This window comes from Vipera berus (genome assembly GCF_964194415.1).
Source record: "Vipera berus genome assembly, chromosome: 3".
NCBI lineage: Eukaryota > Metazoa > Chordata > Lepidosauria > Squamata > Viperidae > Vipera > Vipera berus.
The window spans coordinates 125,306,199-125,331,934 of NC_138204.1; the positions used below are offsets into that span (position 1 = coordinate 125,306,199).

Below are 25,736 nucleotides of genomic sequence, written 5' to 3' on the forward strand. Positions count from 1 at the left end.
GAATATAAAAGATCACACACCAAAATAATACACCATATACAATAACAGGTAGGAAAATGAAATAGCAAATGTTTATTATCTACATGCTTATTCCTTATAAAAATAGGCAACTGTTTCACTCATTAAAATTTAATAAATAACAAAAATACAAGGCAATTGCTACAAACATGACATGTAATTATATGGTACATAAAAAATGAATAAGCACAAGATAAAAATCAAGGGAACATGTTCTTAATATTGGACAAAAATCACTAAATGGTAAACAAACACTCATGCATATACACTCTGTGTAGACACAGAAAATTTAATTCTGTTTATTCTATCAGGAGGAGCTTGCTTTTAAACTTATGAACTAAGATCACTTCTCAAAACCAAAGCAGAAAAAAACAGGTAACACACACTACAGTTAAACAGGTGTGACTTGCAAAGTAGTTTATGACTGAATAACTATTTTTGTAAGATTAAGCAAATAATTTATTCTTCATTAATACACAAATATAAAATAGTTCTTTCAACAGTTCTTAGATGTATAGGTAGTCCTTGCTTACCAATTGCTTGATTTAGTGACTGTTCAAAGTTATAACAGCATAAAAAGGAACTTTTGAAACCAATCCTTGCATTTATAACTGTCGCAGTGTCCCATGGTCGTGTAATTGTCATTTTTGTGCTTTGCAACAGATGCACATTTACAATAGTTGTAGTGTCCCACAGTCACATGATCACCATTCACCTGATTCACAAATGGTTTGTGACAACTAGAGGTAATATAGAAGGCAGAACTTGCTTAACAAATATGGTGCTTTATTTAATGGCCGAAGGGAAAGTAAGTTTGTAAATCCTTCAGTCACATGATTTTCTGCTTAGTGACTATAGTGCTTAACAATAGAGTTGTCAGTTCCAATTATGATCACTAAGAAGGATTACTTGTATTAGCTTCAAAAATTTAGAGTTACAACATCTAATAAATATATTGACAACACAGGTTGGAGCCTGCATGTAGACCTAGATTCTTTGTAACAGCAAAATATCCTGTTAAATGTAAAATAGATCTTTCCATTTATGTCACTAGACTGTAATCTATCACTAGGTTTGCTCACTAGGAGAACAAGTCTGAGCAAGACTAAAGTCACAATAATTTATCTGGATTCCAGAAGATTATAAACTAGAAACACTTTTGTATGAAGCCCAGTTTGACTAATTCTGGTGAACTACTTTCAGCAATTACCAATCCACAGTCCTAGAAAATATCTGAATTATTTTGTTTTCCAATCTGGTTTGTTTCTCATGAATCAAGGACCAGAGCATGAGCATCCAAAGGATCAACAGATATGCTTTAGGCACAAGCTCTTTTAGGCACAATTTCAGAGATTTTATACAAATAATCCAAAGAGAAATTTACTATAAATTCTGTTATTTTTGTCATTATGTCGATACTTTAATGAAAATGTACGGATCTTGGAAAAACTACTTTCTGGAGGACTGATCATGTATATTATTTAGTAGCTTGGAATTGGACATAATAGGTCTGATAGAAAGCAAAGAAATCTATAATAAAATTTTTACAAGTCCATCATGTCTAAATGAAAAATCTAAAAATGTTTGATTGAATTACATTTTGCATTTGATCTGAACATTCTTTCAAATATATAGCTAAAAATTCTTGAACAATTATGAGCAGATGTGGGGAAATATTTCAGAGTTCTTGAATATATTTTCTGAGAGGACCATGAAGTACATAATCCATCAATATCTGCTGTCTGATATTACAGATGGCATTTAACATAAGCCCACAACCTATTAATTTTCCTTTTTCCCCCAAATTTCAGTTCTAAAAGCAGTAGATATATCAAGACATATCTTTTTTTTTGTTCTGCTTACTTTACCTTCATGTAGTCTTTGATAAGTCGAGCTGCCTTCACACCAGTTTCTACATTAAAACTAATATCAACTTTCACCTCTGTAGCCTGGTCTGTAAGTTTAATTATTGGTACCTGCAAAAGTAGTAAAATCAACCATTCAGTGGACACCAATAATATGACATTTGCAGAGAGTAATCAATGTTTCAAATCATTTAAAATAACCAGTTCATTTAGACCAGACATGTCAAACTCGCAATGTCACGTGACATTGCGCAATGTATCAGAGACTTTTTGCCATTGCCGGCAATAGGGTGGGCGCGGCTTCCCAATGATGCGTCTGGCCCACGGGCCGGCAGTTTGACACCCCTAATTTAGACAGTACATTTTACATTTGTTAACAGACAGCTAATGTAAATATAAATCTATTTCAACCTTTTTAATGACTAATTATAAGATGGACATTTAGGGAATGATTGTTCTCTTTATGTTTTATATTAAATGTTATAAAACTTCTTATAACATTTCATTTATTCTTGTTAATTTTTCTTTATATATTATAAATTTTGTACCATGAACATTTTGTTATTTTGCATATTGTGTTTTGAGCTGCCATGAGTCTGGAAGATATTGATGGCATACAGATTCAATAAATAATCAATGTGTTAGTATTCTTTCATTCTCTCATATTAGTGTTGTAGATGCTAAGATATCTTCTTGCTAATTTAAATGTCTATTATGATTCTAATATGGCAGTTTCTATTATACTGTACAGCATCTATTACTTAACAATATTTTATACATATTACAAAATCTGTCACTGCCAATGGCAACTACTCATATAACCCTTGCTGCCATTTCTTTAATGTGGAAGAGCCATTGGTATTTTGAAAAAGGAAAAATAACAAATTCTTTTGTGCAATGTTTAATTAATTAATTTCTATATTATAACGCAGATGTTATGAAACTCATTTTGGCAAAGATGATGAGGTCATTATTAACAAGGAATTAATCATTTTTAATATTTAAACTGTATCAATTATTTACTATATGGCCAAGAAACAGTTGTTTACTGTACTATCATTTAAAAAAAATACTATTAACCCATCTTGAATACTATGTTATGAATTAGAAAGCTGAAATATATCTGGGTGGGTTGCAAAATGTATTTTGATTCTAACACTGGGAGAGAAAGAGGAGAGAAATACACTGAGTATTTATCACACTCCCATACTGAAATTTCCATATTCTTTAATATCTTTTTGGTTTTTGCCTCCAGTGTAATAACAGGACCAGAGAACCACCTGCTTACAACAGCAGATCTAAAAGGGTTTCTTAAAATAAAACTAGAGATTTGGTATCTAAGGCATGGAATGTTCACGGATCTATTCACATCAATGGCAAACATTTCCAAGTGCACTTAAGTTTAGGTTGTTAAACTATCTCATTTACAGCAATGTGCTAGTCTAAAAACAGCATGTGTATCTGTTTACTTAGAATTCAAATGGCATACTGAAGCTCTGAACATTACTGATAATATTGGAAATTTAAAGCAAAAGGGAAATGTCACTTTTACTTGGGAAGAAAATGACACAGTAGTAAAGGAAGAATTAAAGTCATATAGGTATTTTAAAATAGAAGCAACACACAAACTAGATATTTTAATAAAGTTTCTACCTATGCAAAACAAGTTATGACTCATAAGCTAAAGTCAGCTTAGTTTAACATATGCCAAGAGAAATTTTCAAATGTCAGCACCAGCAAAGCTGAACACATCATCTGTCAGTGATGTTACCAGGACTTTAATTCAAGTTTAAAAGGATAAAAAATAAAAAAAAACAATAGTTTATGAAATGTATTTCAAAATGAAGATTAATCAGGACACATGTTCAGCAGGTATTAAGAACAGCTCATAATGCAATCCTTATTGATTGAAATAAAATTATTAAATTGATTTAAGTAATCATTATATTAATAATAAAACTTTCCAGGCATTCTTTTGTCATGCCAGATGTTGAAATGGTTTGAAAACAAACATGAGCTAATTTAGAGCTAATGCCAAGAAGGCAGGAAGGCAGGAAAGCTGACAGCAATTGGGAAGAACATTTTCACAAACAATACCTATTACTAAATTGCAGTTGAGAAAACGGACAAAAACACAATATAAACAAGCAAACAATGAACCCAAAGTACAGGTAGTCCTTGACATACAATCATAATGGAGCTTGCCTATTACCATCATAAGTCATGGCAGTCATTAAGCAAGGCGCCCACATGACCGTGTCTTAATGACTACAATTCCTGCTCTCTCTGTTACAGTTGTTAATCAAACATGTGGGTTATTAAGCAGAGCCTGGGATGCCTTAGGGGATGGAGGCGGGCTTGGGACTCCAGGAACAGGACCCCATACTACAGCACTGAATAAATGGTTGTAAATTGAGGGCTACCTGTAAAATATAAACATGTCTGACAATATAACTTTCCCTCAATAAGGAAAAGTTCAGGAAAACTTGTTTTAAATTACTTACTGTAGCTTTGTCAAGTACTTTAATCGAATGTGGCTCAGCCACATTGTGTTTCCTTAGGGCTTGTTCTAGCTGCTGGAGAGGTGGGCTCTCCCATTTTCCAAAAACCACTAAATCAATATCACTGTAGATATAAAAAAATAGCTAAAGTTTATTAGAAACTTAGATATTATACAACAATTCTTTGAAGAATAGGCAAATAACGTAATTTGAGAGTTTGAAACATACATACAACATTGGATTGTCAAAGCATCCATGACTTTTGTGAAACTTGCAAGCTGCTTCAAAATCTGTCTTAACTGTATCTGCAGGCTGATCAACAATTCAAATGCTTAAATAATTGGAAGACAGATCTTTGTTCACACTATGTATGTTGCAAAATACCTCTTTCTAATTGTTCGTACAGTCCATATACACTACCTCCTTGATTTAATAATATTTAATCTAATTATGTTATTCATTCCAAATCAAAATTTTAATAGAGTAATATATACAGCAGCATTTCTCTAGTCCCAAGTCATATCGGACTACAATTTCATCATTTCCCAGTCCATTTGGTTGTTAGGAATCCTACTCCAATACATCTGGAAGGCACAAAGCTGGGGAAGGGTAATATAGAAGTTATAGAGCCTCAGCATAAAACAAACTTCCATGACAGCTAATACTGATATTTCTGGGTTTTTTAAAGTTTGGTTTAGAAGTTCTTTCATTTCCGAGTTGATTGTTCATAGTTTTTTTTTGTAACTGAAAGATGTAGAAGGAGAATATTAATGTTTCTATATGTTCACACTATTGTACAAAAGATGATAAATTAGAAATACTAGCATCTCTAGAGATACAGTACTCTAATGTGTTGATGTAAGAATTTTTTTGGGTTTGCAGCTAAACCTGAAGAATCAATACACAGTTAAAATTAAACCAGATGTCTTTTCAATTATGTCAATTTTAAAGACACACTAAAATACAATTTATATACCTTACATAAATCTAAGTTAATGAAAATGCAATAATTGCGTTATTCCTTCTCTGTATTTTTTTTACTGTGCTCAATATCCCTCTTTTTTCCTTTATTGACTTCTTGATAACCAGTGAGGTTGGAGTGGTAATATAAGTCTTTTTAAGGTGCCATGTAATCTTTTTGCTACTATTACATAACCTTAGACCCAACAATACAGATGAAAAATTTCCAGACTCACCTTGTTGGCAGATAAAGTCCTGTACTAAAACTTCCAAATATCTGAACCTGGAAAAGAAAAACATCTATACTAAATTAATTGCTAAAAAATTCTAAAATCAAAATATGTATGTGGTCTAAGTTAAGTTAAAATAGTGTGCAGAGCACCAACTTGAGGTAAACTTACATCAGCTGTAGGCCAAAGATCTTTGATGACAGTTTCTATTCTTTTCACAACTTCTCGTCTCATAACTGCCTCTTCAGGACATGGGGACATAAAGTCATAAAAGTCAATTATTTCTTCATGGAGCCTATGGGAAGAATAAAAAAAAATCAATAGCAACAGAAAGAGAACCAAATGAGCTAATCTACTGGTGACTGTGGATGCTAATCTGGATTTGCGAGTAGAATATTTCAATTTCAGTTGCATAATTATTCTAGGATTCCATCTCCATTCATTTTTTCTAGAAGTTTAACAATAAAAGGATTATAAAGAGTAACAATCAGCATAGTAAAATCATTCATATATTGCTGCCTGGATAATCTCTTAATCTACTTCACCTCCTAAATATCTGCATCTTTCTGTGAACAGTAAGGTACTTCACAGTAAGTTTAACTATTGTCCTTGTTCATCAAAAATTGATGAACAGAAAAAAGGATATACTTAATTTAACAGTTTCCAAGCTGTAACAGTTTATAACATTCTTTGTGATCAATCCATTTAAAATCCGGATCTGAGATGAATCATCTATTTTAAAATTGCTTTTAAAAATAGATGACTGTCCCAACCTAATTTCTATTAATTGTTCTTCTACATTAAGTCTGCTCCTTGGGAAGCTGTGGCACAAGAAAGGAGCAATATCTTGTTAGCTGTAAACACCAGGGAAGGACATTTTCTCACTCACTCTTTTAATTGTGGAGAGGAAAGTTAAATGACTACTAATATTCTGTTTGCAGGAGAAGTTATCAGCCATTCATGTCTCCACCGTGCATTGTTTGTTAGATCCTCAGAGCCTGAGCTCATCTCCTTTGAATCAAGAAGCTGGAAAACATAATCTCTTGTGTTCAATGAAATTAGGAATTTCATTTGAGGTATGAAGCAGGGATAAGGACTGGAAGACCTGTCCTTGTGGAACCATTCCATCTCTTATCTCTCCAAAATGAGATTAGGGCTACAAAAGAGCAGACTTAAGAAAGTTAGTGGGATTTTGTCTAATGGGTTTGAGGAGGAAATTAAAAACTTGAGTACTGTACCAATGATGAGTACAGTGTAGTAAAAATGGTGGATCACTGAGGATGACTGATATGCATGTCTAAGCAATTCACATGAAGGTTGTCTGAAGAAGATGCTATCTGTTGGTACAAGACAACTAGATCTGAAGCGGCTGCCTGCAGCTACAGCCTGATAGTTGCTAGCCCTTTCTTCAACTCTATCTATAGAAAATGCAATAATTCAGGGATCTCTATTGCAGTACCAAAGATTTCTGACTTTTGCATCATCACTCAAACATGTACCAAACCGTCCAAAAAATATGGCCTTACATTGGTCTCCACTGTTGAACCTGAAGGTTTCAGGCTCACTTTGTTAATTTTTAGCATAGCTGTTGTTACTTTGAGTTTCAGTGCAACACCAGAACTTGAGATAGGATGTCTGAACATTTCAGTAATTACTGCAGTGTCCTGTCTGGTCTCCTTTAAAAGAAAGGAACATGGCCTCCTGGTCTAGAATGATTTGACTAGAATTTTCTAGTCCCTGAACAGCTTAACTTGAATGGCGCTTTGAAAAAATGCTGTATAAAGCATGTCCTTTCAACTATAGTACTATTAGGGCACTGATCCCCTCAGTTCTGTTGTCTTGAAATTGAGAGAAGAAACATTTCACCTGCCTATCATCTACTGTCATGAACAAGTCAATATAAAGGCATCTCCAAATTCTTGAAAAATTCTGCAGATGTCAGAGACATTTTCACTTTCCTCCACTCTAATTTGTTGATGATCATTGTTGAGTCATAATGGGATCATTATCCACTATGAGTCTTGGTCTACCTTGGAGGTTCCCCCCCCATCACCTAAGATTGGCATATTTGGTCATTTGGTCACAATTCCGAGTGGCATTCCCACTGCCAAATTGCCTGGAACTACTCTAGCCCTACTAATGCAGGGATTGAATTACCTTGCTTGGCAATGTTATATGCAACTGGGTTCAGCTGGTAATCTGATTCTGAAATGCAAGACTGAATCACTACAGTCCTCTTGCTCTGTAACCTTGCCAGCTTCGTATGTCCTAACATTCTACATACTAGCCTTTCCTGGCTTCAAAGTGCATTCAACGTATAAAGATGGACCTCTTGTGTTCTTAAATGAGCTGCCACTGCTTTGATAAATATATTGGGGGATTGTGCCAGCCTGAAAATGAGCACAGGTAATCTTCAACTTACCACCATTCATTTAATGACCATTCAAATTTACTCAGCACAGAAAAAAGTGACTTACAATCATTCCTCACATTTACGATGGTCATAGCATTCCCACAGTCATGTGATCAAACCTTGGGCACTTGGCAACCAGCGTATATTTATGACAACTGCAGTGTCCCCAAGTGATACGATCGTCATTTGAGACCTTCCCAGATGGGGAGAGGCTGACAAAAGTCAATGGTGGCAGCAACAACAGCATAAATTTGTTTAATAACGGCGGCAAAAAAGGCCGTAAAATCAGGAGTGACTCACTTAACCACCTTACCTACCAAGGGAAATTCTGGTCTCAATTGTGTTCCTAAGTTAGCCAGTATTCTGAACTGAAACAGAGCGCGCTCTCGTATGAAATCTACGAAGCTGCTAGTGGGAGATTCCAATTGAAATCTTTATATAAGTCTTTCAGAAACCTATGAATCTAGGAAAGTGGATGGCTTTCACTGTTGATTTCAGTGTCTTCATCCTCAAGTTTAAATGCCTAATAAGATTATTCTAAGACCCAAAGTTAAGGATAGCTTTCCAATATCTACTGTTCTTAGCAGTGTGAAAAAAACCCCACAATGAAGACATTTGAGGTATGCGATTTGTCATGAGACGTTCTTGGAGACATGTAATATTTATTTTATTTATTTCATCACCATTCACATCGATGATGATGGCTACTATTTGTATGCAAGCAAACAACCAGGTTCAAAGCATCAGTGACTCCACTGTTCAACCCTGGGCTACATATGTTCTAATGAATGTTGCTTTCCTGGTCTATTTATTGATGTCCTTTCTACCAGCTCTTCTGGGAGATAACATACACATAGCCTGAGATTCTGATAACTCAAATGGCTACATTTTTTTTCTCCAAGAGGATTCCTAGTGGAATTTCCACTCACTGGGGACTATAAGCACTTTTCTTTCAGAACCGCTTATTGTAAAAATTAGTACTGTCTTCAGGATTTTGATGCTAAATATAATTACCCATTCTATAGTCATTTGAGGTTTTTGCTATTAATAGAGCCTTTATCTTGGCTGATTCTACCTACTCCCCCTTGGTTACTCTGTGTTGCCCTTTAGAGGAACCTCCCTAGACACAAGCTATTATTTTGCCCTTGCTTGAAGCTAAGTACCTAATTTATTAAGCACCATTGGACCCTGTGTCTTTGGATGATGTGGACAGGATTATGTGTAGACTGAGCGTTACAACCTGTTTATTGGACCCATGTCCCTCCTGGCTAGTTTCGGCTGCTGGGGAGGTGACAGGGGGCTGGCTCCAGGCAGTTGTCAACGTTTCATTGACAAAGGGTGTCTTCCCCTCCGCCTTAAAAGAGGCGGTGGTGAGGCCCCTCCTCAAGAAGACTGCTCTGGACCCGTCCTCGTTAAATAACTATCGTCCTGTCTCCAACCTTCGCTTTGTAGCGAAAGTTGTTGAGAGTGTTGTGGCGCGTCAGCTTCCGCATTTCCTGGATGAAGCGGACTATCTGGACCCGTACCAGTCCGGTTTTAGACCCGGTTACAGCACGGAAACGGCATTGGTCGCACTGGTTGATGATCTCTGGTGGGCCCAGGACAGGGGTTGCTCCTCTGTCCTGGTCCTACTTGACTTCTCAGCGGCTTTTGATACCATCGACCATGGTATCCTGCTGCGATGGCTCGAGGGGTTGGGAGTGGGAGGCACTGTTTTACAGTGGTTCTCCTCCTACCTCTCGGGCCATTCGCAGTTTGTAGTGGCAGGGGGGCAGAGATCTACCCCGAGGCCCCTTTCCTGTGGGGTACCTCAAGGGTCGGTTCTCTCCCCCCTCCTGTTTAACATCTATATGAAGCCGCTGGGTGAGATCATCCGTGGCTTTGGGGTGAGGTATCACCAATATGCGGATGATACCCAGTTGTTTATCTCTACCCTGAGCCAACCCAGTGATGCCCTTGACGTGATGTCCCGGTGCCTGGAGGCGGTGCGGGTCTGGATGGGAAGGAACAGGCTCAGGCTGAACCCCTCCAAGACTGAGTGGCTGTGGATACCGGCATCTTGCATTGTCCAACATGTTCCATCTCTTTTGATGGGGGGAGAGCTATTGCCCCCCTCAGAAAGGGCCCGCAACGTGGGTGTCCTCCTGGATTCACAGCTTAACCTGGAAGATCATCTAACTGCCGTGACCAGGGGGGCCTTCGCACAAGTTCGCCTGGTGCGCCAGTTGCACCCCTTTTTGGACCGAGATGCCCTATGCACGGTCACCCACGCCCTTGTCACTTCTCGCCTGGATTACTGCAATGCTCTCTACATGGGGCTGCCCTTGAAGTGCACCCGGAGGCTTCAGCTGGTGCAAAATGCGGCCGCGTGGGTGCTTATGGGAGTATCTTGATATTCCCATGTTACACCTCTCCTGCGCGAGCTGCATTGGCTTCCGGTTGCCCTCTGGGTACGATTCAAGGTGCTGGTAATCACCTTTAAAGCCCTACATGGCTTAGGCCCAGGGTACTTGCGAGACCACCTGCTGCCAATGTCAACCTCCCATCGCCCAGTTCACTCCCACAGAGTCAGCCTCCTCAGGGTTCCGTCGGCCAGGCAATGCCGGCTGGCGACCCCCAGGGGGAGAGCCTTCTCTGTGGGCGTGCCGACCCTCTGGAATGAGCTGCCTCCGGAGCTGCGGACAGCCCCTGACCTTCGATCCTTCCGCCGTGACCTGAAGACATGGTTGTTCCAACAAGCGGGCCTGGACTGACCATGGTTTTTAATTTGGTTTTTATTGTGTTAAATTGTCCCGTATTTCTTATATTCATTGTTTAATTCTTTTTTAATTTTTGTATTTTATGTCTCTTAATTTTTATTGTTGTGAGCCGCCCTGACTCCTTAGGGAGAAGGGCGGCATATAAATTTAATAAATCCTAATCCTAATGTAACTGAAGAGTCACTAAATGAACTGTTGTAAGTCAAGGACTACCTGTACTGGCATCATTAAGATTCTCTTACAGCTGTTTACCCATTTATGTATCTCTACATCAAGCGGGGTGGGAGAGGGCTTCCACTATGAAACAGGAAGACAGCAGCTCTGCTTTTCTAGTTAGAAGAGGTGGAGTTAATGATTTTTTGAGAAGTCCATTGTCAGCGACCAAGAAAATTCTCACTCAGTGTTCTAATCAACTTCTTCCAGAATACTGCCTTATTCCTCATACCCAGTTTGTATGCATATAAAAAAGCTAGAATATAATATCCATCAAAAAAAAAGCATTTATGAAAAAAGTATGATGGTTATACCTTTTATATAAAAACTTTCCAAACACCCTGTATGTAGATAGTAAAATATACACATTGAATACAATATAAATACACTGCTAAATTATAAGCAAAAAAAAAAGCTTGATAGATTTAAGTTTTATTATTTGTAAAATTTATTGACCGCCCATCTTATCACAATCTTACAGGCATTACTGAACCTTTCTTCAACTAAATATCTCAGTATGATGCACCAAGGATATAGTTTGGAAAGGTGGCACTATATTAAACTAACCATATATTTTACTTGGAAATTTGACTGTTGATACTCAACAGTAGTTTGCATTGGAAATCAATAGGAATTTAGGCCTTGGATAAAATATGAGACAGCTGCTTCAGAAAATTAAATATAAACTTGGGATATCACATTCAGAATTGGATTATATGTCGAAAGATAAATCAAAGAATGTTGTAATAATGTACATTAAGTACATCATTTTCCATGAACATGAGAAATATGATTGGTGCTACCAACACATTTATTTACCAGTTATGAATGCACTGAATGCTTGCAAAATTTTGACACTCCTACTTTGTGCACAAGGAATCATACACATACTCAAAAACATATTTAATCCCCACTAATTGGTAAACTTTACTACTTAACTCATTACATCCTATCATCATCTTAAGATGTTTTAGGGGATAATGGCTGTGCTTGTTCAGAACATTCTTAAGAAAGTATTGTCTAGGTCAGGGGTAGGCAACCTCGGCTCTTTTATGACTCATGGACTTCAACTCCCAGAATTCCTGAGTCAGCTTGGCTAGCTCAGGAATTCTGGGAGTTGAAGTCCATGAGTCATAAAAGAGCTGAGGTTGCCTACCCCTGGTCTAGGTTCAAAACTAATTACAGCCCTGAATTAGTCTTAACTGGCCTGATATGTGGTTGTTGAACTCTCAATAATTTACAAGTGTTGTTTAATATGAGAATATTTTATTGCTTCTAGTTTATATTAAATTGTTTTAACACTGATAGGGTAAGACACTAGAACACGGGTCGGCAACCAGCGGCTCCGGAGCCGCATGCGGCTCTTTGAGTCGTCTCCTGCGGCTCCGTCGCCCGGTGCGCGCGCACCTCTTCGAACGGGCAGTGGTGCACGCGCACCTCTCCAAACCTTTGGAGAGGTGCGCACGCACCTCCGCCCGAACGGACAGTGGCGCCACTCGTTGGGAAAGCTGCCGCGGCCAGTTTGCACACCTGCCGCGTTCGTCCATGTTTGGCGAGCGCGACAGGTCTCCCAACGAGCGGCGGCGGTTTGAACAGTGCGCGCACACCTCTCCAAACCGCCGCCGTCCCGTTCGGAGGTCTGCCGCGCTCATCAAACATGAACGATCGCAGCAGGTCTCCAAACGGGACGGCGGCGGTTTGGAGAGGTGCGCGCGCACTCTCCAAACTGCCGCCGTCCCGTTTGCACAGCTGCCGCGTTCGTCCATGTTTGACGAGCGCGGCAGGTCTCCCAACGGGTGGCGGCGGTTTGGAGAGTGCACGCGCACCTCTCCAAACCACTGCCGTCCCATTTGCGCAGCTGCTGCATTTGTCCATGTTTGACGAGCACGGCAGGTCTCCGAACGGGATGGCGGCGGTTTGGAGAGGTGCACGCGCAACTGTCCAAACCACCGCCGTCCCGTTTGGAGACCTGCCGCATTCGTCCATGTTTGGCGAGCGTGGCAGGTCTCCCAACGAGCGGCGGCGGTTTGGAGAGTGCGCACGCACCTCTCCAAACCGCCGCCGTCCCATTCGGAAGTCTGCCATGCTCGTCAAACATGAACAAACGCGGCAGGTCTCCAAACGGGACGACGGCGGTTTGGAGAGTGCACGCGCACCTCTCCAAACCGCTGCCGTCCCGTTTGCACAGCTGCCACGTTCGTCCATGTTTGACGAGCGCGGCAGGTCTCCGAACGGGACGGCGGCGGTTTGGAGATGTGTGCGTGCACCTCTCCAAACCGCTGCCATCCCATTCGGAGGTCTGCCGCGCTCGTCAAACATGGACGAACGTGGCAGGTCTCCGAACGGGACGGTGGCGGTTTGGAGAGGTGCGCGCGCACTCTCCAAACTGCCGCCGTCCCGTTTGCACAGCTGCCGCGTTCGTCCATGTTTGGCAAGCGCAGCAGGTCTCCCAAAAAGCGGCGGCGGTTTGGAGAGTGCGCGTGCACCTCTCCAAACCGCCACCGTCCCGTTCGGAGGTCTGCTGCGCTCGTCAAACATGAACGAACGCGGCAGGTCTCCAAATGGGACGGCGGCGGTTTGGAGAGGTGCGCACACACTCTCCAAATTGCTACTGTCCTCTTTGCACAGCTGCTGCGTTCGTTCGTGTTTCTTTCAAATGCGGAAGAATGCAGCAGCTCTGCAAACGGGGCGGTGGCAGTTTAGAGAGCTGCGCAGCTCCCCAAACCTCCGCCTCCACATTTGAAGAGCTGCTGCATTCATCGAACGCAGAGGTTTGGAGGTCCCGAGAGAGGGGGAGGGCGCTCGGGTAGCTCCGCCGGTGCCCGGGCTGAAGGCGCCGCCGCAACCCAGTGCCCGTCGCCTGCGAGTCCGTCTCTCCCCCCCTGGCGGCACTGGGCAGCGACAGGTGCGTGCAGCTCAGGATGCGGTGCGGGCGTAGGGGGTGGTGTATTTTTTGCTTGTTTTGCGCATGCGCGTGCGTGCCCACATGCGCGCGCACATTTTGTGGCTCCCACTTTTTTGTGTGTATGACGGAACCGGTTCTGAGTGGCTCTTTTGCTGTTTCGGGTTGCTGACCCCTGCACTAGAACATGGGTGTCAAACTGCCGGCCTGCGAGCCGGATGTGTCATCCGGAAGCCGCGCTCACCCCGTTGCCGGCAATGACAAAACCATCCCGATACGTTGCGCAATGTCACGTGACGTCGCGAGTTTGACATGTCTGCACTAGAATATAAACTGAGAGCAAACACCATTCCTTACTGTAGCACTGATGATGTTACTTAGTTTTGGTAATGAAACGTCTACAAGAAAACAAGCAAGCTCAGTGAGCACCAAGAACCCCTCAATTGTTTTTAAGGAACACTGTTTACTGTGTACTGTTAATGTACAGTTCTGTGGCTTTTTCAGGAGAGAGAATGATATAAAGTTGATATAATCTGGAGAGATGTTCTTGATACAGTACAGGTGCTTTGATTATGGAATTCCTTTCCTATCTTACTTATATTAGAAAATGAATATAGATTATTCAGTCAACTAAAGATTTATTTTAATTACCAATGCTTTTGGCTGTACTTAAGACACTGTCTCTTTTAATAAACTTTGCTTGCTATTATGGCTCTGTTTAGAATCGTAACTTTTTGAAACATTGTTTAGTTTTAACATTTTCATATTGTAATAGGGTGTTGGTTCTATCTTACTAAAATATCAATTTTTATTTATTTATTTTTGGGACTTATATGCTGTCCTATCTCCCGAAGGACTCAGGGCGGCTAACAACAATAAAAACAACAATACAAAGTTAAAAGAAATTAAATAAACAGCCCCAATAAATAAGTTAAACTAAACAATTAAAAATTAAAATATTTTAAAAACCCTGTCCTCAGTCCAGGTCAGCCTGATGAAAAAGGAAAGTTTTAAGGCCGCGGCGAAAGGACCGGAGATCTGGGGCCAAGGGGGAGTTGGTTCTACAGGGCTGGCGCTCCCACAGAGAAGGCCCTCCCCCTGGGGGCCGCCAGCCGACATTGTCTAGCCAACGGCACCCTGAGGAGGCCCTCCCTGTGTGAGCGCACTGGGCGATGGGAAGTCGTTCCCGGCAGCAGACGGTCCTGCAAATATCCCGGGCCTAGGCCATGTAGGGCTTTAAAGGTAAGTACCAGCACCTTAAATCTTTGCTTTATTTTAATAGGTTTTTTACAAATATAATAAATAATTGCATAGTAGAGTATTAAAATTGAACATACAGGCTATGATGTTTTTTAAAAACCCTCTCTGCACTATATAGGATTAATTCTAATGGAAACACGAAATTGAAAACTTTGTCTCATCTTTTCCACTCTAAAAGTAATAGAAAACATTTAGTTTCTGTGTTTAAAGATTTTCTAGCATAATGGAAATATCTGCAAATATGAAAAATAGTACCCCTATTTTGTCCTTCCTTGTACCCTTTTCCCACAGGATTCTGCTATAAGATAAATGGATCTCTGCAACACTCACTCTTTCATACAATATCTGATTGCAGATCCCAATTGTTATTTCTGTAATGAGTAGTCAACTATGTTTGCCACTATGGGATTGTCATCACCATCTGTGAATGTAACAAATTTCATATTTAAAGAAATTTTCTCCATCTCAAGTATGGAGGGGAAAAACATAGTTTGATGTTATATGGTCAAATATAAAACTAACTAATATAGCTGGAAAGCCTTGGAAGTTTATAAGCAGACAAACAAGTACTGGCTTATCTTAAGGTTTAGGTTTAGCAGTTTAAGTTAGCTATTCAATTCTGGAAAAAAGTATACTTAATTGACTGCAAGCTTTATAATAACTATAAGTCAAAGTATTTAATAATAATTTATTAAACTAATACACTGTCCAACTGTCAACTATTCTGTTCTGGGCCTAGGGAAGATTAAATTAGCTGAAGGTGAAAATACAATTCATCCTTGAAAAGTTCTCATTTAGCTATCTTTTACTAACTAGTTAGCAATAAGCTATTTAAAAATAGTTCACATAATTTATTAGGGAAAAGTGGTCTCTCTCTTTCACCCCCACTGTTGGGGTCTAGGGCTAAGAGATAGTGACTGGCCCAGACACCCAGCCAACTTCTGTGCCCAGGGGAGGACTAAAACTTTGCACCTAGTCAAGCATCTTAAACCATGTCACACTGGCTCTTACTGCATGCAATAGTATCACCCGTAATAATTTTGAGATAATTATCACTAGGATATTTACAATTTCTAAGTAACAGGAGAAAATAAACATATCTGGTCAAGCATAATCCAAATCTAAAAATAAAACAATGGTTTTACCCACTTGTAGGTCAAATCAAAAACAAAATCTTTTTCATCTCATTTTTTTCCTTCACTTTCGGCAAACACACAGAGCAGTGCTATAAAAAAAATAAGCTGAAGAACGTTGCCATATGTTATGGCTGTTTAGCTTTCAGTGCTTATAATTATGCTCTGGGCCCCATCAGTCAAAGAACTGCTGCCATGGCTGCTGCCCTTTGGAACATCTTACCCCCTGGGATGAGATCGACTTGAATCCTTGATCTTCCCTAAGGACCTGAAGACCTGGCTCTGCTATATGGCTTGGGGCTCCAACTGGGGAGCATCACACTGGAGGTGGTTGATTAATTAAGATGCAATCATCCTCCTGTGCACCGTGATCCCTCCTTTTCGATTTTTTAACTATAATACTATTTTTGATGGTAATTTCCATTTTTATTGTTTTAGAAATATTTGTCTTTTATGATTTTAATGCTTTAAATGCATTTTTAAGCCACCCGGTCACTTTAAAATGGTATGGGCAGCAAATAAATTTAACAAAGAAATCATGCATTGCAAAAATCGCTTGGAGGTGGGAGATATATCTAATGTAATCTACCAGATCCTCTGCATGGATTGCCCTTGTGACTTATGTAGGACAGATGGGGAGGAAGCTAATCACTAGATTACAAGAACACAAGTGATTGGTCAGATAAGGAGAACTGAACTCATTGGTAGCTTCACACTGCAATGAAGAAGGACATACATTCAATTTTGCAGCTACTAAGTTTGTTGGATGAACAAGTACAAAATCAGCCAGGGAAATAATTGAAGTCTGGGAAATGAGCCCTTGTCAGTCAACAGGAGCGCTTTTTTATCAAGTATTTAGGAGGGGAGGGCTTGGCAGCACAAGGAAACAACAGCCAATGATTTAATAGCCAGCCATCAATACCCATCAACAACTAAAAAGCCCCACATAACCATACATAGAATAGCGCAAAGCACACATTTTGCTAGCGAGAAGTTCCCCGAGGATGGACTCCTGCATGAGTCTGAAAGCTCAGAAGACTAAACCTTTGGTCCCAGTGACCAACCCAGATTGGATCCTGCAACATTATCCTGGGACACGTATATTTGCCTTCATTTGAAAAAAATTACTTTTAAAGTGTCAAATAATACAAAACCATTAAAAATTAATGTGACCTATCATTACAGTGAAGCCAGGAAGGAAAGAGTTATTTATAAACATTGTGAGCAAAATTATGCTAACTATGCCATAAGAATCAAGAAATACTTGTTAACAAAAAGAAACAATCTTGACACTAGGTAATAAAAGCAATACATAGAAAGTTAATAATTCCACAATTATATTGACACTCAATTGTGTAACTCTGCTCTTAGCTGACCAAGTGTTTGTCAAGGTTTTGGCCCAATGCCTGGATGTTATAGATGACTGAATGGAGATCAGGCTTCAGCTCAACCCTAATAAAACCTGTGGTTGGAGTCCCTAATTCTAGTAGAGATTTTTCTGTATTTGGCCCCAGGAAGGGGATTTATACTTCCCCACTTAGAACTGCATGTAATTTTGGGGCTCTTCTGGATTCATAGTTCTTGCTTGAGCAGATGGCAGCTGTGGCCAGAAGGACTTTCATACAACTTTGTTTCGTGTACCAATTGTACCATTCCTGATTTGGCAAGTCCTGTTTGTAATCAGTCATGCTTTATTGCTACCAAATTACAGTGCAATTCACTAAACATGGAGTTACCCTTGTAAACCATCAAGAAGCTAAAATTATTCCACAATAAAGCAACCCAGGTCCTCATGGGCATACCACCGTACATCCACTTAAATACTTCATGAACTGCTCTAGCTCCCACTAGGCTTCTGAGTCCAATGAAAGTTACCGATAATCACACATAATGCCCTAAGTAATACAGGGGACTAGGGTACCTGCAGGACCATCCTTCTCAGATTATTTTCTACTGTCCCACATGTTCTCATAGGAAGGACTCACCTCAGATTCCTTCACTGAAACAATACCACCTAATAGGACAAAAGAGGTGTGCCTTTTCCAGTGCAACACCTACCTCTTCCTTCCTCCAGCATATATTTAATCCCAATCTTACTGGCTTCTGGAAAGATAGTAAAAACTTGGTTTCCCAGCATATTGGGCACAGGGTAACAGAAGACCCCACCTACGGCTGGAATTTTAATTGAGCCTCGATTTTTCCTTCTTTCTTGAACCAAAACATTTTAAACTGACGTATGCCACACAGAATCCAAGCTATGTTACCATATGAATTTATTAAATAACCAATAAATTGGAATTTTTGTGGTTATACTTACAGACCTAGCATGAGTTGTTTATATTGTTTTTAATAATAGCAAGAGTAATGGCACCCCTGGATGCAATCTGAAATCATCTGGAGCACTACTTGAACACAATCGGCATTGACAAAAACACCATCTAGTTAATTACAAAGGCAGCTTTATCTGGAATAGCTTACATTCTGGATAATACCTTACAATCAAACAATAACATCTGAATATCCCATGTTCTTGGGAAGGACTCAAATGTCAAATCTAGTCTATCTATCTGGTTGACAGTGTGACCAATCATAACTTAAATTTCTATGTCACCCAAGTATAATAGAAGTTTGCTTTAGATAACACTCCAATGAGGACATTGTATATTTTACTTTTTTACACATACTGAACTTTCCAATACAAATTAGAATTTTCAAAAGCCCATGTGGCCAGTTAGGTATTCAAAAAGTGTCTTAGGAATTACACTTAAAATACACTTTTAATTACACTGAAACCTACATGTGAAACATTATTCCTGACTATACGTTTTCAGGGAAAGCAGGTTATAATAGTGATGGCGAACCTTTTAGAGACCGAGTGCCCACACTGCAACCCAAAATCCATTTATGTATTGTCAGGTGCTGGGTGGGCATGGCCCATTGGGTGGGCATGGCTGTGTTGGTAACGGCAGACTGGGTGGGACTAAAAAGTTCAATCAATCAATTCCAACTTTGCTAGATCTTTTTTTCCCCCCGAGAAGTTGAAATTGATTGATTGAACCTTTTTTTTTGCACACGGTGGCAGAGGCCTAAAGTGAAAAGGTTTTATAAAACCCAGCTGAAGGCCTAGGACTGGGGTGACAGCACGCATGCCCAGAGAGGGCTCTGCATGCCAGCTGTGGCACACGTGCCATAGGTTTGCCACCACGGTTATAATACCTTGTTTATGTTTTATGCCACCACTAACTAACTATTTTGGACATCATATCTCAGTACACAGGTAGTCCTCAGCTTAGGATCAGAGTTGTGACAGACCCTCTGAAAAAGTACTTACAACCCAATTCCAAAGTTTCAATAGCCACTCCCTTTTCCACAGTCACATGACCACAGTTCAGGTGCTCATCAGCAGTTGACAGCCATCTTACTGTCACATCATCACAATTCACATTTTTGCCAAAAACTGAAGTTCACATCCAATTTTTGGCAAAAATCTAAGGTAGCAAAAAAATGGGTTCCCTTAAGAACTGATTCAAAACAGGGTCAGTCATGTGATACCCTGAATTTACAATCGCCACAAGTTATGACAACGATGGACAGGCTCCATTACAATTTAAGTCAAAGACTACCGTTATGCTTATAAAAAAATTAATAAGGCATTCGGAACAGAATCTTGAATTGAGAAGTATAGAGGACGGAACCAATCTCTTCCAGGCTTCATCAACTACTCCAAATTATCCCTCCAAAAGTACTTCCCCGCCGAACAAACAGCAACATACTACAAATACTATCTATAAGAATAACCCAGAGAGGAAAAGCCTAGCCAGGGGTCTTCAAACTTGGCACTTTTATGGCTTGTGGACTTCAACTCCCAGAATTCCTTAGCCAGGCATGCTAGCTGAGGAATTCTGGGAGTTGAAGTCCACAAGTCATAAAAGGGCCAAGTTTGAAGACCCCTGGCCTAGCCTTTCTCTCCCATCGCAACCCCATCATTCCAATGCAAATCGAGTCTTCTTGCTGGCAGAAAGAAGAAAGTCCGTTCCCCCCCTATTTCCTCCTCGACATCTGACCGGTTCGGCTCAAATTCGGAAGATCACAGTACTGACAGGACAAACTGAAATGGCAAAATGAGAAATGTACGGCCACGTGCGCCGGTTAGAAACCCCCCCCCCGACGATACTCACCCTTGTATACCTGAGCTGTATTGCCTATTTTTCCAAGGCGTGCCTAGAGCAAGGGTGCACCCGGCCTGCGCTGGAGAGCCCGGGCCGCTTTCGCCACCTAAGGCGGTCGTCCCCCTGTGGACGGTCCCGACACAGCCGCCCGAGAGCAGATAGTTCATCCCATACGTGCTGGCCTTGTTCTCTCGTTTCCTGCGCCCCGGGTGGTACTGATGGTCGAGGTGGTGGTGATGGTGGTGGTAGTAATGGGGATGGGGAGAAGGGGCGGTAACGGCCACGCCGGAGGCCCGCGGGGCCTGCCCTCCTTCCTCCTCCTCCTCCAGCTCCTCTCGCTTCCCTGAATTCGCTTCAGCGGCGCTTGCCAAAATTTTACCCGAGGCCGGCGGCGGCCCAATTCCGGGCCGGACGCAGGAGGGCGACGAAGAAGAAGAGACACCCCCGGGGCTGTCAGCGCCAGACTCGGCCGAGGAGGAGGAGGAGAAGGAGGAGAAGGAGGCGGACGGGGCCTTCTGTAGGAGCAGCAGGCGAGGCGCTCGTCTTTCCCCGCTCTGGGCAGGGAGAAGGCGCAGGGAAGCCGGCTTGGAGATCAGCTGAGGAGACGACACAGGTCCGCCGGCAGCAGCAGCAGCGGCAACAACAACGGCAGCGGCCTCGGAACAGGGCGGTGGAGGCGCCGCTGCCGCCGGGCTAAACCGGCAAAAGGAATAGCGGCTGGCGGCCGTCGGCGGGAAGGCAGGCGAAGACGACGAGGACGGCGAAGAGCCGCCGGCGGCACCGCCGCCGCTCCGGCCTTGCGAGGTCTCCCAGATCTGCATCCAGAGCGCATTGGCGGGGCCTTTCTGCTCGGGCTGGATCCAGGCAACCCGGGGATCCATCCATCCGGCCCTGCCTTGCAGCCGGTTCCGACGGCCCGTCAGACACGCGCCTGGAAGAGGAGGAGGAGGAGGAGGAGGGGCGGCAACGGCATCTGAGGCGGGGCGTTTAGGCTGGAGAAAGAGGCGGACGACGCCAACGGACTGGACCCCGTGCAACCCCCCCGCTTCGCGGCCCCCCTTCTTAAAATCAACGCTGCGCCTGCGCAGTGGCAGTTTTCCACGAGGACAGCTCTCTTCGATCCTCCCTGATTAAAGAGAAAACTACAACAGGCGCGCTTACCAGAGCGACGGTCGGATTGCTGGGAAACGAAACTTCCGAGATGCGATTTTTTTCTTCTTCTTCTTCTTCTTCTTCTTCCTCTTGGGGGCGAAAGCGTCTGTAAAGCAACATTTTAAGACGTTCGCCGGTCAAAGCAGCTGCTTTTTGCCAGAGGGATCGGAAAGTATGAGAAAAGAATGCAATGCAAGTTTCATTAAAACTCGATTGTTTCTTCGATAACGAAAAGTTAGGCAAACTTAAAACGCGCTCAAGACGACCCAGTACGTTGTAACAAAAGAGCAAAAGGCAGCTTACTACATTCCTTTTTCAATCGGGCGACCTTAGATGTGTCGAAATACAAGATCCCAAATTCCTAGCCAGATTCTAACACATCTGGAAGACAGCTTTTGGGGAATGCTAAGTCGCTTAAATTATTACCTAAATATTACTTAAATTATTACTGGGAGCCCAATTCCAGCGGTCCTTTAAATTCCACATAGATGTTTGACCGAGAAATGGTCTATTTGAAGACCTATTGCCAAGCCATGTATCTTGCAAGGAGAGGAAACCTGCAACAAGCCCTCTCTTGATGATAGGACCAAATAGGAATATTCAATTTTGGTAAGGCATTAAAGGATTTAAAGGTAATAACTTCTGAATTTGGTCCAGCAGCCTTCTGGTGGTGGATTCAGTGATTCTAAAATAGGTGTTATTTTAGCCAAATGGGTGTGGCGTATCAGAAGTTTAGCCAAACCTTTTGTGCCAGTTGTAGTTTTGGGCCATTTATAAAGGCAACCCCATCTGGCATATGTTACAGTATTGATTAAACTGTCAAACTCGCAATGTCACATGATGTCGTGCAATGTTTTGGGACTTTTTTCCATTGCCGGCAATGGGTGGGCGCGGCTTCTGGATGACGCGTCCGGCCCATGGGCCGGCAGTTTGACATCCTGGGTATTGCAACTGGAGCAACTTGGTTCAGGTAGTGCAACAACTGGTGTACCAGCCACAGTGTGTAAGGCTATCTTAGCCATGACTTCTGCTTGCTGTTTAAACAGGACCTGAGAACCCAGGAGACCTCTAGGTCACAAACCAACACCTTTTGGAAGTGTATAATCCTATCCAGAGCAACTATGAGAGCCAACGTTAGTAGATTGCCCTTGTATTGATGGATGACAAACAACTCCATCTCAATAAAATTTAATCTGACCTTGTTTATCCATCCAGATCTTCATGGCCTATTGGCATTTTTAATTTTGAAAGGATACCTACTATGTCTGGTAAAATAATTTTTAAATATTATCTTATTTCACAACTTGGGAAGATCCATGGCAATAATACTAGAATAGATTTCCATAATGTCAAATGCGATTTGGAGTTACGTGGGAATGAGAGAATCAAGAAAAAACAAGAACAGGAACTTTTCTGAATTTTGCAAGATCAATCCTAGTATGTTTTGTAAATTATATACCTGCAAATAATTTGTGATATAATAGATATCCTGTTATTAGTAGTTTGTGACTGGATTGTGAATCCAGTCTGTAGAGGAGATGCTTATTTTAATTTTTTTTCAAATTTTAGAAATAGTCCCACAATAGGATTAGTTTTATTTTTTTTTCTATTCATTAAAGACTGGAATATGATCATTTCATTTTTTTTAACTTTGCATTTTAAAATGCTTTCCTGTTCGATTTTAACTGAAACTATGCAAGAATTAAAATTCACCAGGCTCATTGAAAACTAGCTAACATTTAGTTAGAAGTTAAGCTAGTATGCTAAATTTTATCACAAAGTGACTTAGTTCTTTACACATAAGTGTCCAGCCACTACCCAGCCCTTGATGAAGCAGAATAAAAAGCCCATCCTTTAGGAATGATCATTCTGTATGTACAACTATAAACATCCTGAGCTGTGGCCTGCTCTATTTTGTCTGTATCATTGGGCAGATTCCAGCAGTTGTTCTAAAACTGATCAGTTCATGAAAACATCTGTCCTCCATCCCAAGTCAGGCTTGCTATGTCAGCCCAGCGGTTAATATATATTTGTACAATTAGTTGCTTGCCAAAGAAAAAAAAATGAAACAGATTTGAAAAACAAGGAAAGTGTATGTGGCTACACAGCTAACACAAAGACAGAAAGGAAATACAAACTACTGGTTTTTCCCTCACCCAAATTCCCAGTCTACTAAATTGCAATCTTGTTATAATTACAGCAATTAGACATTTGGCTCAGTTAAACTCTGAAAGGGGTTGAAAGGGAAAGGAGGATGAGTTTTTGTGTCCGTGCTTTTCTGTGTGTGCTTGGTGGGAAGAGAAGTTAACTTTCATGGAGAGCATTGTAGGTGCCCATACATTAATGCCATGAAGAGTGAAAAGGAAAGGAAGGAAATGTGCTCTAAAACTGATCTTATTATATCTGACCCTCAGATACTGTGTTCTAAGAAAGGAAAAACATTTTTTTTAAATCACTGGGGCTATGGATGTGTATTAAAAAATCCTGTTTCTTTAACTACAAATTGTCAAATGGAAAAGCCAGTTTACACATATATGAAGGAGTCTATCATATAAATGGCATGCAAATAGCCAAATAGCCAGGGAGGAGGGCCAACAAAGCCCTTAAGAGCTGCCATATATTATTTATGCAGGAAAACTCATAATATAATGTACAAACCAGGTCAGAATGTAGCCTGGAAATAGTTTTTGAATTCATTAGAGAAAGAAAATGTTTGCTGGAGATGTAGCAAAAAAGAGCAATCCTTGTGCTTCTTCCTCTGCCTTAATAACTCGGGACCACGTGCCAAAGCAATAAAACAGAAAGATTTCCATAAGAACACGATATGATGTACCACAAATACCCCACCACCTCTGTTTTCATCTCTCTGTCTCACTTTTTCTATTTGAGAAAAAAGAAAATAGTGTTTGGTATGGCAAGTAGATAACCCCTCCCTAAATCTGCTTTTCCTGGAAAAATAAATTGTCAGCCAGCTGTAGAAAAAGATAATGATTTATTAACCTTGCATGCTGCCCAATGCCCAATGACTCTGGGAGGCTCACAACACTCAAAACAAGGGATGGCAATAAAGCTAATAAAAGATGGCAAGAACAACGGACCAGATGGAAAGAAGCAAAGGTGCTTTACTTTCCCTTCTCAAAGTCCTGGGTGAAGAGCCAGGTTTTTATGGCTCTTCCAAACAACAGCAGAATGGGGCCCATCTGGATCACAGCGGGAACTGCTTTCCAGAGGGCAGGCACCTCTTCCAAGAAGGGGTGCTTTCAGGGTCCTGATGGATAACGTTATTTAATTGATGGAACCCAAGTGCATCAAATCTGTAAGATCAAATTGGCTGAGCAGATGTTATGGGAGACAGGCAGTTCCTAAAGCAACCTGGCCTTATACCATGTAGAGCTTTATTAGTAATGACCAGCAACTTAAATCATACCCAGAAACAAACTGGCAGCCGGAGAGCTCATGAAGCAAAGGTCTTACATGGGCATACTCAGCAAGTCCATTGCTGCTTGCCCCATTGCATTCTGAACCAGCCAAAGCTTCAAGGTGGCCTTCAAGGACAGCACCATGTAGTCAAGTCACAAGGTCACTAGAGTGTGACAAATTGTCTGAATGACCCTGTGAAGGGCACAACTGGCACACCACATAGAATTGCAAAGGCCTTCGTAGCCACAGCTGACACTTGTTCATCAAGCAAGGAGCTACAAGTCCAGGAAGAACCCCAGAATGTGTACCAACCTTGAAGGGGGAGGGCTGCTATATCATCCAAGATCAAAGAGTATCCCCCAAATCTGGGCAGTTCAAGCACCTGTACCCACAGCCACTCAGTTTTGAGAGGAGTGTGTCAAGAGATATCTTCTATAATGTAACAAAATCACAGAACTCTGATTTTAATGATGGTAGTCCAAGGGAGAGTATTTCCCTGTCATAAAAGCTGTTGTTTTTATGTTGATAAAATTTGAAAGGTAGAACGGAATGCTCTAATTCTAAACACTGCTATTAATTTTTTTCCAGGAAGAATACACCAAAACTAATGGATTTGGGGACCAGAACTGGCTCACATCCCTATTTTTTAATTTAGGCACTTGGGGAAAAAAATTCTGCAGAGGTTTGTCGCAATAATTTTGGAATTTTTCTATTTACTCTTAGGTAAATAGTGGGCAATAT

At 41.2% G+C, this 25,736-nt stretch overlaps 1 protein-coding gene across 3 annotated transcripts in view; it reads right to left on the reverse strand.

The window, feature by feature from the left end:
- TENT4A (terminal nucleotidyltransferase 4A) overlaps window positions 1-21,677 on the reverse strand; it is a 37,006-nt gene extending 15,329 nt beyond the window's left edge. For all 3 annotated transcript variants that reach the window (XM_081324028.1, XM_081324027.1, XM_081324026.1), the window contains exons 1-5: window positions 20,433-21,677; window positions 5,746-5,869; window positions 5,581-5,627; window positions 4,388-4,508; window positions 1,887-1,994 (exon numbers count right to left, since the gene is read on the reverse strand). In XM_081324028.1, the coding sequence (XP_081180154.1) occupies window positions 1,887-1,994; window positions 4,388-4,508; window positions 5,581-5,627; window positions 5,746-5,869; window positions 20,433-21,304 (1,272 nt within the window). In that variant the 5' untranslated portion in view covers window positions 21,305-21,677. The remainder of the gene's footprint in view (window positions 1-1,886; window positions 1,995-4,387; window positions 4,509-5,580; window positions 5,628-5,745; window positions 5,870-20,432) is intronic.
- Between the last annotated feature and the right edge of the window lie 4,059 nt (window positions 21,678-25,736).